General features: G+C 40.6%; 1 protein-coding gene across 3 annotated transcripts in view; it reads left to right on the top strand.

Annotated features, from left to right (window-relative positions):
• Positions 1–17,089, top strand: part of LOC117754645 (receptor tyrosine-protein kinase erbB-4-like) — a 286,366-nt gene that overhangs the window by 225,049 nt on the left and 44,228 nt on the right. For 2 of the 3 annotated variants that reach the window (XM_034573681.1, XM_034573683.1), the window contains exons 17-20: positions 397–529; positions 4,413–4,535; positions 6,728–6,826; positions 10,994–11,179. In XM_034573681.1, the coding sequence (XP_034429572.1) occupies positions 397–529; positions 4,413–4,535; positions 6,728–6,826; positions 10,994–11,179 (541 nt within the window). The remainder of the gene's footprint in view (positions 1–396; positions 530–4,412; positions 4,536–6,727; positions 6,827–10,993; positions 11,180–17,089) is intronic. The other variant, XM_034573682.1, reaches the window with a different exon arrangement.

Raw genomic sequence — 17,089 nt, 5'->3', positions numbered from 1 at the left:
CGTCGGTGTGGTGCTGAGAATTCACTTTGATGGTTATTTCCATGTTTTTGATCTCAGCCGTGGTTTTAATGAGAGGGCATGGAGGGATATAACCAGATGAAGCTCAGAGCAAAAACAGACAAAAATGGAAGGTGAAGGTTTTTTTTTTTATTTTAAGAAACATCCACACAGCCTTACGCGGAGGATCACAGAGACGTGTGTTGTGTTTGTTTGTTTATTACCTTGTTTGTTTGTGTGTGTGTGCATATGATAGTTTAAGGACGAGGTCGTCTTCATCCTCTGTCATCATCTCCGTCCTCCCGGTGAAAATGTGTCATCGCCTGCACCCTCTTCCGTCTTCATCATTTACTTGTTTTTCTTCCTTCTCCTCTCCCCCCTCCTCTTTCGTGTCTTCAGAACCCCTCTGATCGCAGCGGGGGTGATCGGCGGCCTCTTCATGGTGGTGATCCTGGTGCTGAGCGTAGCCGTCTCTCTGCGCCGGAAGAACATCAAGAAGAAGAGAGCGCTCCGTCGCTTCCTGGAAACAGAGGTGAGCAGGGCGGGGGATGAAAAACAGACTGAAAGAAGGTTGATGTTGATGCCTATATATGCCAGTGAAAGATGTCTGGAGGAGTATGACTGGATAGAGAAACCAAACCAAGGTAACCTTTACAAAAATATATCCCCTCTTTTACACCAAATTATGCAGGTATAAGCTGTTTTTATTTAAATGCCTGATTGGCCCTGGAAGTGCCCCTGTCCTTTCATTAGTCTTTAAAATAAGAAAAAAAAAAAGTAATTTACTAGTAATAAATATGAAAAGTATTTAGAAATTTTTCTTTTCTAAACTTTTTGAAGAACATAATGTTCTTGAACAAGGAATAATTTTAACAATAAATTCAATTGTGTGTGACTTTGCTTAAAGCGATAGAGCTAACAGGAAAGAAGGAATGATTTAAATACGCACCTTACTGAATCAGGAATTGTGCATGGATGTGTAAATTGTGGCCCCTTTATGGCCCCTGATTAAGAAAAATTCCTAGATCCGCCCCTGGTCCAAACTTAAACAGCACTTCTAATACAGTAAATCTGGCTGCAATCCACACAATGTATAACTTTGATATTATATACTACTGACTGATATCCTCGGGTTTAGGGAATTGAATTGGAAACACAGTGGACAAACAGGATGTGATCAAACGAAACGAGAATTAGTGGAAAGGCTGCTCCATGAAATCACGAAAGAATAGTCAAGTTTTTTTCGCTAAGGATGGCAGACTTATCTAGATTTTGCACATAATTATCTGAAATCAATACTCCATTACTTTCATTAGAAAACCAAATCAAATCACATCAGAAGTGCCTGAGGACATTTGTCTTAATTTGTGGGATTACATAGTTGCCTGCAGATTTGTGTCTGCTCTAGAGTCTGTATGTGAGTATATGTATGTGAAACAGACATCACAAATCACGTACAACATAAGACAAAGTCAGACTGAATGGTGGAGAGAGGAGAATGAGAATTCAGGTTTCCAGATGGAGACCGAAAGAAAAGTGTCAGAAACTCGGAGGCTCAGGTGTTGACTTTGCTCTGGTATACTGGAGAGGACACTTGTGTTAGGAAGAGGGAAGGGACCATACCATTAGAGGAGAAAAAACACCCTCCTCTCTGATGTTAAAACGAGGAGAGCACATCATGTAATGCACTTGTGGGCCCATAGTGCGAATGAGGTCTTGTTTCACTGCTTTCTGTCTATTCGGGGAGCACAAGTATGAGTGAAGTGTCTGATGGCTTCGATAATGAATAAATAGCCCCGATATGGCACGTTATTATACTTACATGTCTCTTACATATTGTGCCACTGTTTTTCTACACAATTTCATGCACAATGTGGTGACACTTAAGTTTAATATATTGTAAAAGCATTCTTCAGTGTATCAGTGTCGAGACCTGAAGGAGGAAAAAGCTTTCTGACATTCTCAATGCCACAATATAATGCACTACATAGTGTAAACAAAGGTAAAAGTCAATTTTCATTGAAGAGGAAGTATTGAATAAATAAAAACTGTCTCAATACATATTAGATAAAACCAAAGAGTTCAATTTCTAACAGACTGAGAGATTAATCAAGTAAATCTTTCAATAGTCAGACCAGTGGTTTAAATGACAGGCCTCTTCCAAAACACTGATGACCTGGTGTGATATAAATATATACTACAGACTTCAAATCGTTTCTAACTGTGGATTAACCTGACAAAGACAATGTTTTTAACAGCACTTTATTATAGAAATCAGTACCCTGTCTGCGAGAGGCACAGGAGCAGGCAGATGGAAGTCTGAACTGGAACTAATGGTTGTCTGTGTAGATATTTTTCTTTGCTTATAATGTGTTGCAGGTCAATAGTCAGATTCTAGGAAATTATGTCTGAAAACTATCACATAATTGTAATTTTTTTCCCACAGGCTATTTGCTCTATACATAATTTAAAGGTACCGTGTGGAGTTTTTATGGAAACGAGTAAAAATTCAAAGTTATTTCCCATAATGCATATTGTGTATCAATGAACTCTAGTAAATACAATAAACACATTTCCCTCCTGAACATTTGCAAAAACAAAAGAGTATTTAAAATCCAGCATCGGTTACGTCCATGTTACAGAAGGTTTCTCTACCGCCACCTGTAGGACCTGCAGTTTTGGAATAGTGTGAAATTTTCAATGCACGTGCCAGGCCAGCGTGTTTTCTCATTACTCTCACTCATAGTTAACAGCTATGAGAAATCAACTGTAGTGTTAAAATTTCAAACATTTAGTTTTTTACATGACGACACACCTTTGGTTTTATTTCAGCACTGGGTTGTGCAGTGAGAATGTGGACAGCTCCAATGTGCTGCACCTTCCCTGCTGCACATTCTCAACTACTTCAGGACCACTAGTGCTGGACAGCTCCCTGCATAGTGGAATAGCATATCGTAGCGTGTGTGTGTGTGTGTGTGTGTGTGTGTGTGTGTGTGTGTGTGTGTGTGTGTGTGTGTATTGGTGTGTATAATGTTTGTAGATGGTTCATTTTGAAGACATCTGTATTGTCGTGTGTGTGTTTGGAGGGGGGGGGGGGGGGGCTACATAAACACCATTCTAATTTTAATCCTGCAGAAGCTGATTTGTTATTCCATTAAAAAAATTTGAAGACGGACTTTTGTTTTTTAATCAATGGCAGAGCCAGAGGGACAGAAGGTGCCGACCACAGCCAGGCTGATTTACACTCTCTCTCCCTGTTTTCCTCTCTCTGCCCTCCCTCTCTAATCGTCCTCTCTTCTCCTAATTCTCCTCGTTTTGCTCCCTCTCTCATGCTTTTGCATCCTCTAAACTAATTCAACTGCTCACTTTTCCATCGCTGTCTTGTTGTTATTGTTGTTCCTGCCACAGTCGCTCTGCCTCCCTCCCTCTCTCCCTCCACATATACAATTCTTCCTACTCGATAGGTATTTCATTTGTCCGTTCCTCCACTTGAGCGGTAATGAGACAACAAAAGTGCCAAATCTTTTCAGGCTCCACAATTATCCACATCCCACAACTCTTTCTCCCTGCTCTCCATCCACCTCTCGCCATCGCTCTCCTGTGCACACAAATTAAATGTCCTCACTCGTTATACTGAAATGGTTTTGGCACTTCAGAGTTCGCATTTGTCTTGATGGAAAAAGTCATTAAAAGCAACACTTCTTTTTCAGTCATAACTTTAAGCAACTCTGCGGTTATTGTTGTTTCCTATTATTAAAGCTGAGTTTCACAGCATGAGTTCTTGGAAATTAGGTCAGGATATTTTTCTGAAACAGCTTGTTTTCCATTGATTCTAGGAACAGTCTCGTATGAATGATAAATATTAGAAGAAAAACAGTCTGAATTAAAGGTTCTTTTACATAATTGAGGTAGGATCAGGTTAATTTCGCCTTGGCATTTGCATGAACAATACATGAAAAGTGAGTTGTGTTCCTATCATTCTCTTAAAGCTAAATTGCATAGAACTGCTTAACAATAAGACAGATTTTAACCATTCCATAATATATCCTCATGATCGATTATGACTCGATGGTTAAAGATATACTGCTCTTTTAAGCTGTAAACTAAATTATATGTATGTTCCTTGATGAAATACATTAATGCTGTTTTTTAATATCACATTTATTACCAAATTCATTTTAGAAACCTTCATTTAAGTGTTCCACACGGGTCATAGTGTTTCAAACTGTTTAAGACCTCGCAGGGTATATGCTTACGTCGAGTCAACCATCTGGGCTTTTTCTACCTGCCTGCCAGCATTGCGTTCTAAATCCAGAAAGAAAATATTTAACAGATTTTTGGGAGTTTGTGTTGTAGGGTTTGTGTCACAGTTAAATCTGATTGAATGTCCTCTGTGTTACTTGATGTGTTTTTAGCTGGTGGAACCTTTAACACCGAGTGGGGCAGCACCCAACCAGGCCCAGCTTCGAATCCTGAAAGAGACAGAACTCAAAAGGGTCAAGATTCTCGGCTCTGGGGCCTTCGGGACCGTTTACAAGGTAAAACACTCAAAGAATGGAAAAGTATGTGTTTGTTTGATCATTTGTTTAAGTTGAAATGTGTTAGATATTTCATATTTACTCTGAAACTTGAGATCCTTTCCAAGGTCTTGTAAGATCTCGCAGAGAGACGGATCACAAGACAGATAATGACAGTAAATCAGATGTAAGGCTGGTGGGGTTGAAAAGAATAAGTAATATAGCAGACACTGAGACCCCTGGGGTTACACTGAATATGAGGTAGCCGAGGTCACCCCCAGTGTGATGACCGGTTGGGGAGAGGAGGTAGAGAAGAACGGCACTTAAACGAGAAAGAATAGACTCTCGTCCTGACATCACTGGACGTTTTGTGGATCCATCCATTCATATTACAGCACATTTCTGGGTCAGAGGTCTGGCATGAGCGCAGATGTCCTTTTTCTTGCATGTTACCTCTGGGAATCTGCAACCTCTGGGCATGTAAAGAAAAATAGTCCATTCACAGTCACATGGTTGAGCCCAAGCATCCATACAGTAGTTTCCCTGGTGGTCACACAGCATTGAGGTAAATACATCTCATCTCCACTGGATCCTCTCAGAGTCGAGGAGCAGTTGTGTGACGCTGAGACGCTCTCAGCCAGTCAGCTGAGAAAACTCACTTTAGCAGCTTCACTGCACGATCTTATTAATTCAGACACAATCCAGAGGTCGTGGCTAATGAGCTTCAGCATTCAGATTGATGTGTAAAGTTTTTTGCTATGCAGCTGAGCTCTTTTTTCTCCAAAACATAAAACAATTTCCCATTACATAAGGTGCCACGCTTAAAGGTTCCCTGTAGAGTTTTTAACCACCAGTGGCGCAATGTTTTGATGAGTGACGCCTTGTGTTTCTTGTATTTTGTTTTTTACGAGCACATGAAAGGAGACGCACACTTTAACACACAATGACACAAGTGAAACACCTGTCGTGGATGCGTGCAAGAAAACAGGTCAAACATGATACAGAAGAGCGTTAATATTCCCCTGCTTGAAAATGGCTTACAATTTATAGTGTATATCTCTGCAACTTCAGGGTCTATATGAATAACATTGGTATCTATATAAAGGTAGCAGCTGTGAGGTTTCTGTAGAGATGTAAGCATCAGTATAGATGTTACTAGGTCGCAGTAAATGACAAGGGAACACATGATGAATAGAGGATTTCATGTCTGCAGATTTTGCAGTTTTCAAGTGAATATCTCCTATGAAATCATGCAGATGTATCCCACAACCACAGCACAACATCTGAACACCATCTGTGCCCAATGTTATTATAATTAAGTGAAGCAGAGCAAAGTTATAGAGATTTTAGTAGAGATGCGTTTAGGCGTCTTCTCCAAATGGCCGTTTTGGGCAAAATCGGTGCCAATTGAGATTTCTCACTATAAAACTCATTTATTTTCACTTACTTGTCACTAGCTGTATTCATTTTATCTAAATATCACTGATTGGCAAAGAAACGGCTGTCAAAGCTCTATGGATAGCAGAGTGTAGAGGAAGCTGAGCATACATATGATCTCAGCAGTTCAATGGTCAGTTTCAACAACCAAGGCAAGGCCATATAATGTTAATTACTTCAGGAGCTGCCTTAACCTATAATCATACATATCTATCTACTAGAAGATATTTTGGCCATGAGTGAAGTCCAGTTTTATTTCATGTACCACAAAATGATGGCAGAAGTTATTCCAGGGCACATTTTATAAGGAGCATGTCTACATATAATATTACATACCCTGAGTATAGTTAATATGAGACACAAAGTGGTGAGTCATTGTGCTGCATTATAATTATTATCAGAAGTGCAGGTAGGCAGACAATCAAGAAGAGGTATGACATGGAAATTACAGCCTTGTGAGAGCAGGTGTTTTAACTGAGTGGAGGTGGACGTGCTGTCGTCGCATGAGGTGAAACACGTTTGAAACATTTTCCCAAAGTTGTTTTCGCTCCTCTTTGCTTTGACCACATTGGCAGCCGCTAAATCAGTTTAATCCCATTTGAAATTAGATACTTCGAAGTAATTAAACAGCTCCACACAAGTCTCTACACAAGGACAAAATAACCTTTAATTATGCAGCATGCCGTACATTCTCATCCTGTTTGTGAGATTCATCCCTTTTAAAGTCTGCAGCACCTTTCTTCTGATAAACTGACTCATCATGTGTGTTTCTTTAGGGTATTTGGGTTCCTGAGGGTGAAACGGTGAAGATTCCAGTGGCCATAAAAATCCTAAATGAGGCCACCGGACCCAAGGCTAACGTGGAGTTCATGGACGTGAGTATTTTCAGAACAGGAAATTGTAAAACTGAGCTAAAAGACGAAAAAACAACAAAAATCCATTCCAATTTTGATTTGTATGTTAAGCATTTGAGCCAGATTTTGACTGGATTCCATGCAGTGTACAGGGGGGTGCGAATGGAAACAATGTGTGCACATAAACGGTGAGCTTTGGCTTTACACCTCAGAGGATTTACTTATACAGTGTGAGGTGGAATTTAATAACTGAGGTTTGGAAAAGTGTTTTAGTTTATAGTTTATGTTCTTGTAAAACAGTTTCAGTCCAGCAAACTTTATGACGATATTACTACAATTCTCAGATACAACAAACCTACTGTATCAGAGCACTGTTGGCACCATGACTTATTGTTTTGTGCCGGGAGTGGATTAAAAAACCCAAAATACTGAACCCACTCCTCAGTGATTTACAAGAAAGCGCAACTTGCACATTAGCTCAGTTGGTGAAATGTAGCATTGAGAACTAAGCTTACGCCCTATGGACTCCGGAATAGAAATCGTCGGGGGGCCTCTAGGACCCCTCCACGCTCTTGGGTACACACACGCAACGCCACCGGCTCCCGGCACAGTGCACGGGGGCCACCGTTTATTAAACTTTCATAACTCGGCTCATTTCAAAAGCAAAAGCACAAAAAAAAATGATTACCCCACGATGATGCAATGCAGATGAAATAACATCCTTCAACACACGTGCACATGCACACACAGACACACACATGGAAACCGACCCAATTGCGGTCATGTTTTGCACTCAGCTTGACAGTCTGAGAGGAAGAGATTTTGGGGTGTTAGCGTTTCTATTTTTATCGAGACGTCTTTGATGAATATCCTGTGTGTGTTTAAACTTCTGTTCTACACTATGGGCTTTTGGGGCCTGTGTGACAAACAGAGAAGCAGATATCACCCATGAAAAAAACACAATATAAGAAAGAGAGATACAGAAGGGAGATTTAGGTTTTTTCTATAGACTCTGTAGAGACATAGTGGCTGTTAGAAAAAGAGGGAAATGTACTTAGGCTATTTAGGAGTAGACGTGTGCATGTGAATGGCAATTTCGAATGTATCTGACTCTGATTGGCTGAGCCGGATCGCACAGAAAAAGTTAAACAAATCATAAATGTGCTGAAAACAAATTCAGAGCTAATTTGTTGATTGTTAGTTGATTAATTTAGTTTTTTTTGCTCAGTAAAATGATCGCCGTCTAATTTTCCAGTGATGATCTCCTACACTTTCATCCAGTCGACAATCTTCTTGTATTGTTTTCTGAGCAGCTGTGGGCTCAGCCTCTGCACCGTGGAACATCAGTGGTCTTTACTGAGGATAATGATTTGTTTACTTGACCCGGTTACCCTCAAGCTGCAGGTCACACTAACTTACCTCTTAGAAGAATATCTGAGGATTGACACAATGATCCCAGTGAAAAGCCAGGGTATCAACACCGAGACTGGATCTACGTATCTGTGCGTGTACAGTGTGGTTACATATTTTTGGCTTCAGACAATATCACTTCTTCAGATTGTCAAACTTCTGCTTAAGGCTTTTGTTCCGTGACCCACAAACTTGTATTCCACAGTCATAAATAATAATGATAATAAACTTAATTTGTAATCCACTAAGCTGCACAGTGCTCCACAAAAATCAATATCACATCCAATTCATCCGGTTCACATTTTGTGTCTTTCTGTAAAAATAACTTTAGACTGAGTCCACTTTATTTAATTTGTTTTGAATACAGGTAGATTTGAAGTAAACAATAATTTACCTTGTTAATGTAATTAGTGATTATTACCTTGAAGTGTAATATTACATTATTCAAGAAAGTTGATTGATGCATCTTTCCCTCATTAGGTTGTTAATGTTATCAGCACATGTCACAATAGTGCAATTTACTTTGTTTGGTTTAAGTAAACTTCTGAAGACTTCTAAGCCCATTTTCCTACTTTACTGCATTAACGTAACTGCAATAAATTATTGCATAATTTTTGTATGTTCAACAACAAAATGAGAAACACTCATTGAGACAGGGAAACTAGTGTTTTTGTGAGGCCAGGATAGTTTTTTTTAGCCAAGTTAAATTATTGTCCCTCTACACACGTGAAGTTTTCATTATAGTACGTGAATGAGTTTGTTTTCACGTGTGTGATTCTGGATAACGTCCCTGATCAACTCTGGAGTCTCTCACAGACTTTGGCCCGATTCACTGTATCTACTGCCGTCACCAGAGGAGCAGGGATACCATAAAGTTTACAATGTGTTGTGATACTATCTCTCTCTTAATAGAGCACTACCGACTATTTCTGTCTCTCTGCAACACACTTACACACAACCGCCTCCACCAGTGTTGTGTGCTTTTGCTGCACTGTTATCCATCTCATGATGGATTATCACATTAACCCTTGCAGAAACAAGGCTCCGAGTGTGTAAGCCTGTGCATGTGTGTATGTGTGTGCGTGGGGTCGGCGCTTATTTGCACGGAGTAAACGAGCTGTATTTCTCTTTGGTAGCTCTTTTTTTTAGCATTAGAATAATAAGTAGTGAATGTTCACGGTGCTGCCATCGTATTCCTTATAGCAAACTAATATATTATGTTTGCTCCTGCTCTATAAGTCCCTGTACGTATAGGTGTTGACACCACAAGCGAGTTCAAAGCCTGATAAATAATGTACCAGAGCAGCTTTTTCATATGTGCATATGTTCTATTCAGTAGCGGCTTCTACCACAGAAATATTCCACACCAAACAACTGAAAAAGAAACAAATCTTACTGTAGTTTGTAGTAAAAAATAAAGGACACAGACACTTGATTTACAACAATCTCCCTGTGATGTATTTACTACATTTTTATTTACTACAAAGAGTGCTGACAGCCTTGTGAGGCAGCGAGTCACTTTGATGTGCAGGGTTTTTTGTATAGAAATCTACTGTTTCTGACGTAGTGGAACCTTGCTGCTAACTTCAAGAGAAACTTCAGCCTGAAACAGAATAACAGCTCCTATGATCTCAGACAGTTCAGTCTACACTTGTAAACATGATGGACTCTGCCAGTGTGTTGAGTCTTGGAACCTTTTCTCAGGCATTCGTCCTTTTTACGGCAACTGCAAAACTACAGTTTGGGTTTAATGTGACAACTTGTGAATGAAGCACTGATCCTCTGAATATGTCAATGGAAACACATCCTGTATTTAGTCAAAAGCCTATAGATTTAACCACGTTACCCAAGTAAAAGTAATATTGAGTTAATGTATTAAACAGAATAAGTTGCATAAATCAATAAATATGCTATTCTGATCAAGACAAACCCAGTTAGACAAGTGTCTAACAGTAGATTTTAAATATAAACTTTACTTGACTTTTTATGTGTGCAATTTCTAATGAGACCCTTAAGTGCAAATCACAGTGACAAATTGGGAAACACAACAGCAAATCCCAAAGCACAACAACAAATCAAAAATCACAATGGCAAAAAGGAAAACACTATAAATAAAAAAACAAAGGCAAACTACAAAAAAAAAGCACAACATAAAATAAGTAAACAACAGCAAACCACAACAAACAAAATAACACACACAAGAAAACACAATGGCATATCTCTAAACATAACAAGTCAAAAAACAACTACATACAAGAAAACACAACAATAAATAAGAAAAGACAAAAACAGAAACACAACGGAAGTTAAGTCTAATAAGTGAACACAACAGTCGTGATTTTCCTCTTTACTATACTCGCTTACCAAACCTGCTCAGTTAATAAAAGCTGCCAACACTATTCAAACTGTATATTTATGTGTTTGATTTTCTGCTAAATTGTGCTGTCTGTTAATGGAGATATGCAATAAGAGGATATTAAGTCTTCATGTGCAGTTCAATCAAAAATAATTGGGATATTCTCTGCAATCAAAAGACAAAAAAATGTCTCACGACAAAGCGCCGCAGCTTCAAAGGCGAATTTCAAGCTCAGTTCTACACGAACACTCAAGATCAGAAAAACAACACGTCAGTGATGTAATTTATGTTTTCCTAAGACAGTTGGCTGATGAATATAGCAAACAAATATTGCAGGATCTGTTGACATACTATTACAAACGTCAACCTCCACCATCCCTCCTCCCACCCCACATGCCTGAGTGTGTATGTGTCTCCTTCAGGAGGCCCTGATCATGGCCAGCATGGAGCACCCCCACCTGGTCCGCCTGCTGGGCGTCTGCCTGAGTCCCACCATCCAGCTGGTCACGCAACTGATGCCCCACGGGTGCCTGCTCGACTACGTCCTCGAGCACAAGGACAACATCGGATCCCAGCTGCTGCTCAATTGGTGTGTCCAGATTGCCAAGGTAAGGCTGGACAACTTAGCTCCGTTAGTCGTTTGTCATGCTTCAGCTTGTTGTTGGTTTCTTTATTTCCTAAGTGACTGGTCGATTTATTTGATGACAAGTCCGTTGCTGAAGTGATTGACAGTTGAGTTGAGTTACTCTCTATCGTCAAGTGAGCTGTTGTTTGCAGACGCCCTGAAAAGTCCCATTCGATTATTGTCTATTTGAGGTGCACAGGTGCTTGGAGCATCCAACAAGGGAGAACACAAACATTTTCACTTCATCCTTACCGGACAACTCACGTGACCGAGGTTTACAACTCTGCTCATTTCATCGTCAACATCCATTGTGGTTCTCTTCCACTGCGATTTGTGTTTTACGTAAATGTCCTTCCGAGAGACGTCTTGGCCACCGTGCATGTTTCAAGTGATCAAGGCCAAGTGAATTGACAGAAAAAAAGATGTCTATGTTAGTCTTTAGCAGAAGGTTGACAGACAGAGACAAGGACTGCAGGTGTGTGCTGGCATGTGTGTGTGTGTGTGTGTGTGTGTGTGTGTGGGTGTGGGTGGGTGTGGGTGTGGGTGTGCGTGTGAGATTCAGCAGCAGACAGTGCCGCCGCTCACTACCCTCTGTGGAGAAGTGTAGTAAATAATTCAAAGCCTGTGTGTGGAGTGCAGGGAACTTGGTGTTACAGATCACGGATGTAGGAGTGCATTATAATTAGCTTTAAATAGTTTTAATATTAATAGGCGGCACATTCACCATGTAATGGTCTCTTTTTCCTCCTCTCTGTCAATGTGGAAAGACAAAACTGACAAACTCGCAAGTCGCCAGAGATAAATCAACATCTCTCTGACTCGAACAACCCGAATGTGTTTAATAAGCCTCAGAAACATGTTGTTATCCATGTATTTAATGATTAATAAAATATATCAGCTGCAGGACCTGGTGAAATATACCCCTGTATGTATAATATGATTTAATTGTGTCTGTAAACATGCTCAATGATATAGTGCGGGTTAAAAGCGTATAAGCACAACACAGCGAGAGTCGTGGACCGAAAAGCCAAGAAAAGCAGCATGAAAATGACTTCACAATCGCTGCAGTCCCAGATTTAATATCTTAGACAAATATTTTTGTGACCATTTTTGGCTAAATCAGAGGCAGGCCGCGCTCCAGTCGGCTTCCGCGGGAAAATATTAAGCCATCAATTAAACTCTGAGACACAGTTACACAGTCCTACCATAGAAAGTGCCTGTTTTTTTTTATATAAACCAAAGGCAATCAAAGCATGCATTAATTCTTGCCATGCTGACAAACTCCCCATGCTGTGTAACACAAATATTGACACGGTACGGAATTAATCACACAAATTAGTTAGTGCGAAGAAGGATGGAGACTGGCTACACACACACAGGAATTAATACTGTACATGCCAACTGTGAACAGTTGTCAACATGGAGACATGTATAATTCATGAAGGGTAGATATGATGATGCATTATTTACTACTGTTACTGTGGGTCTCGAGCGTGTATTGTTTAGCGTAGTCGATAATTGGCTGCAGCTCTCGTGTGGACACAAATAGCTGTCAGGAGACGCGGTCAATACGGTGACCGTGTCCCCACATGTGGCTTCACGCACACACAAACACACAAATTGTGTCCCACACTTATCGGAATCATGGCAACGGGGTAAATTGGGACACTTAGTCTAATGCGATCCCTGCATGTAGGAATGCTGACTGATGATAACTTGCTCCAGAGTCCTGAAGATTCTTTCCCGCAAATGATGTCATTATCATTTTTCATGGATGTAGCGCGTACGGCCGCTCTGTCGAGGCTCCCGCAGGTGACGGGGCTCCACTCTCCGTGGCAGCCTCGCCCCCCCTCTCTGTCATGGCCGCCATCACAGCCATATTTTATTAATGGAGTGATCTGCCCTGAGAGTCATACTAATGAGCAGATTCATCAGAGCCACTATGCATGCAGGGCTCTTGATGCCGCCGAATATGTTTTTTTTTTTTACTCATCCTGTTTTATCTTTGCATATCCCCCCCCTCCCCCTCACTACAACCCACTACATCACTTTCTCCTCATTATGTCTGCTTGCTTTTTGAATCTCCTCCTAGTTCACCAACTCTTTGGTCCTCTTCTTCATGTATATAGGGTACAGTGTCACATGTTTTGACTTGGAACTGCTATCACAATATTCCAAATTATATATATCAAAAGATGATACCGCTGAGATCCGGTTGTGTGGATGAAGAGGATGTCAAAGGAGTTGCTGTTAGGTTGATCTGGACAACGTCCTCAGGAAACTTCTCAAAGTGGATGAAATGTTTCCATTTTTCACCCTGACACTTGTAAGTCTTGTCTTAGAAGAAGAGAAATCCAAATGCAGACAGTACTTGCTAGATTTCAGTCATAGAGAAATCTTGGTACATCTTTTATTCCAGGACCAAGATTAATCAGATTTTACAATAAATACATTTGTGGACAAATACATGTCCTATCAAAGATGTTGTAAGCTATGCAGCAATTTAATGTAATCTGCATTTTCCTTTACTTTACGTTTGTACTGCATTAACTTCGCCTCAATAGCAGCGTCATTAGATTTCTGATTCTTCAGCCATGAAACGGTGAAACCTGTATTATGAATCTGAAGCCAGTGCCCTGTGCTGTCAAAGTTAGTGATGACATAGGACACACATTTCAGATCCATATATCTGCTGTTGAAATGAACCGCTCCACTGTTTTCTAACTGATTTTTAATTATTTCACTGACTTGCTTGGACAGTGAATTTTGATGCTTCACTTGTGGCTGCTCTCACTCATATGATACCAAATGCTGGCAGGCTGTTATCACATGGCATCTTATTGAAACTAATACAGGGGCATTAATGCGTTTGTCTCTTTTTTTTCAGTCTATCTATCTCATTCCTTTTGTGATGGAATAGCAACGTCAGTCCCTTTAGTTTCATCACATTAAATTTGGGGCATGCATTCACGGCCCCCAGAAAATGAATCCTTCTGAATTTTAAAACACCACCAGCAGAGTTTCACTTGTCCAGTTAATAATCTAAACATTTACTGGATGGCTTGGTAACACAGATGTACACACACTCAAGATGGTGGTGTAGAACCCTTGGCTTTTCCTCTAGCACCACTGTAAGTTCCAGATTGGCAGATGGTTGTGGGTGAAATCTCTCGACAAACATTGAAAGGATTGCCATGAAATCCGGTACATTCATATGCCTTGTTGAACTGTGATCCGCCGAGTTTTCCTCCAGGAGCATCAACAGGCCAACGTCTCACGAGCCACTAAACTCTGCAATTCTTCCTATTGACTTTTAAGAGGTGGATCAGGACTTTAATTTATTCCATTCAGACGCCTTACAGCCTGCTGTTCACGAGCACATTGTCTATTACCTGTCGTCTCAACATTAACATGTAAAACTGTCGGTGACAATCCAGTTAAAGTATTTTTATTCTGCGTTCCTTTATTATAATGGGACCATTGCTGTAAGGCAGTGTCATGACAGGCTCCCTGTTGTAAACTGGGACAATTTAGAAGCTTCTAGTTGAATTCCTTTGAAGCGGCAGAAATAGACAAAAAGAAGGGAAATGATAGAATCTGCAGTCGCATAGGTTGTACATAACAGCGATGGTTGCCGTCACGATTTTATTTTCCTGTTAAATATTTAGCGTGAACTCCGCGCGGTCTGCCTTTGAAGGAAGACTTTGTGTTGCTCTTCCTGTGAGACTTGTTTCAGAACGATGCATAATATCCACATCAATACAACACCACAGTTTAAACAACTTCACTTACATGATACAGCGGGCTTTACACTGGAAACTGTTTGTCGAATGCGCCGGCAAATGTTTCCTGCTCCCTTTTCCAACATCACTGCTCAAGTGAAGTGTGTGTGTGTGTGTGTGTGTGTGTGTGTGTGTGTGTGTGTGTGTGTGTGTGTGTGTGTGTGTGTGTGTGTGTGTGTGTGTGTGTGTGTGTGTGTGTGTGTGTGTGTGTGTGTGTGTGTGTGTGGTAAGAGGGCCCCACACTGTGTATCACGGGGTCATTTCTCTGTGTAAACCAGACTAGGCAAACATGCCTCTCTCCAACTCATTACATACATCCCCAGGGTTCCAATGAAAACACTGTTCACTGATATTCTGCCCCTTCTCCCCCTCCCTCTCCTGCCTCTCCCGCTTGTCTTCATGTCACCATAAAGACAATATGTATTGTTGTGTCTCTGAATATGCATTCAAAATGAATATACTGTCGACTCCCATAGATGTTAGTGTTTTCTGTCAGTAAAAATATTCACCATTCTCATCTCATCATGTGTGGACTTCAGCGATGAGCCACCCGCCTGCAAACTGTTGCTTTTTTCCGTAGTCTCCATCTTCTAAACCCCTGAGAGCCTCCAGTTTTACTTCATAATGCTGCAAAAAAAACTGCTGTCTTACAGTGCTGTGAGGCCTCTTGTTTCATTGGTTGATCCTTAGGAAAACATTTTGATTTTGATTTTTCGGGACCGGTCCTAGCATGAGTAGAATATTCAACATGGCCAAATGTTTTACAGAATAACATTTCTGCAAGGACGGAACTTTTCAAGGGCACCGGCGAGCCCACGGCACCTGAGGTCTGCCCTTGAATCATTAAATTTAAGCAATGTTTTATTTTTTTTACGGACTTTTTTTACTAAATAAAGTAAAAGCCAGTTTTGTGCTGGTGTTTACTAAATTAAGATAAATGTGTTAAGAGTAGGATTAAACCACTAGGTTTTTCCGTTGGTTACTATCACCTGTTAACACTACCCTTCAATCTCTCAAAGCTCTTTTACACTAAAGTAAGTGGGTATACGTGGGTTGATTAAACGTGGGTAAACCTAATAAAAGGCGATTGACTCCTTTCTCATTGCCAGTAGAGGAGTTTGCTTTCCAGTTGTTTCCATCACTGCCGATCAGAGCTGATAAAAAAAACCTTATCTACTGCAGAGTCATTTGACCTGGGAGTGCTGATTGTATCCGTTACCATTGCAGACAAAAGCCAGATGTTAGTGCCTTCTGTTTTTTTTTTAGTTCAGTCACATCTTTGTGTTTTAATGCAAACCACCGTGTTGGTATGACAACCACCAACTTGTGCTCCCCCTACTCTCCTTCCCCCCCTGGGCTCCCTTTCTCGTCTCAGAGCGAACACTTAAAATGCATGTGAATCTGAGGAGACTGGCAGATAGTACACCCGCTCCAACACTGCATGTTAACACACAGAGCGAGGAGCAGATCACAGGCGTCAAGGCTTCGATACCACCAGCCCTCATAAATGTCAACAAGTGTCCACCTGTCTCCTTTCCCCTCGCTCTGTCTCTCGTTGCAGCTGTCTCTCTTCTCTCTCTCTCTGTCTCTCTCTTGTGTGTCTTTTTTTCCCCCATTGTGGTCTTTAATGCATGTATTAATACTGTAAGTGTGTGATTCTGCGGGAGCGTACAGAATACCTCCCTCCCCCGCCTGAGTACATATCAGCCAGAAAGGCCTGTTTGATTTGAGAGAACAGCTTAATGTGTGTTTTCATCAGTTGCGAGGAGGACGGGTAATGAAGAATTATGTAGAATTCATGGAGCTTTCTTGTTTTTGTGAGGAGTGTTGAAACACGCTGTACCTCATCATCGAAAGCCTGTTGTAGAGAAAACCATAACAACTGTTATTCTTCATACAGTGAATTTGACTCTGGCTTGTTCATATAAGGACAACATTTTTGAAATTCACACGTAATGTATCTCATTCACTTCCAATCTGTGGCTTCACGTGAAGTTCAACTTTGGTGAACTTTGACCCATGATATTCGCTTCACATTCTTATATGTGTGACTGGGCACTTACAGATGTCCCGTGTAATAAGTGAAGAAAGAGTAATTTGTGATATTAAAC

The sequence above is a fragment of the Hippoglossus hippoglossus genome, chromosome 21, assembly GCF_009819705.1.
Source record: "Hippoglossus hippoglossus isolate fHipHip1 chromosome 21, fHipHip1.pri, whole genome shotgun sequence".
Classification (NCBI taxonomy): domain Eukaryota; kingdom Metazoa; phylum Chordata; class Actinopteri; order Pleuronectiformes; family Pleuronectidae; genus Hippoglossus; species Hippoglossus hippoglossus.
Note: the sequence above shows the minus strand (reverse complement) of the source record. Positions and strands in the feature narration are given on the sequence as shown.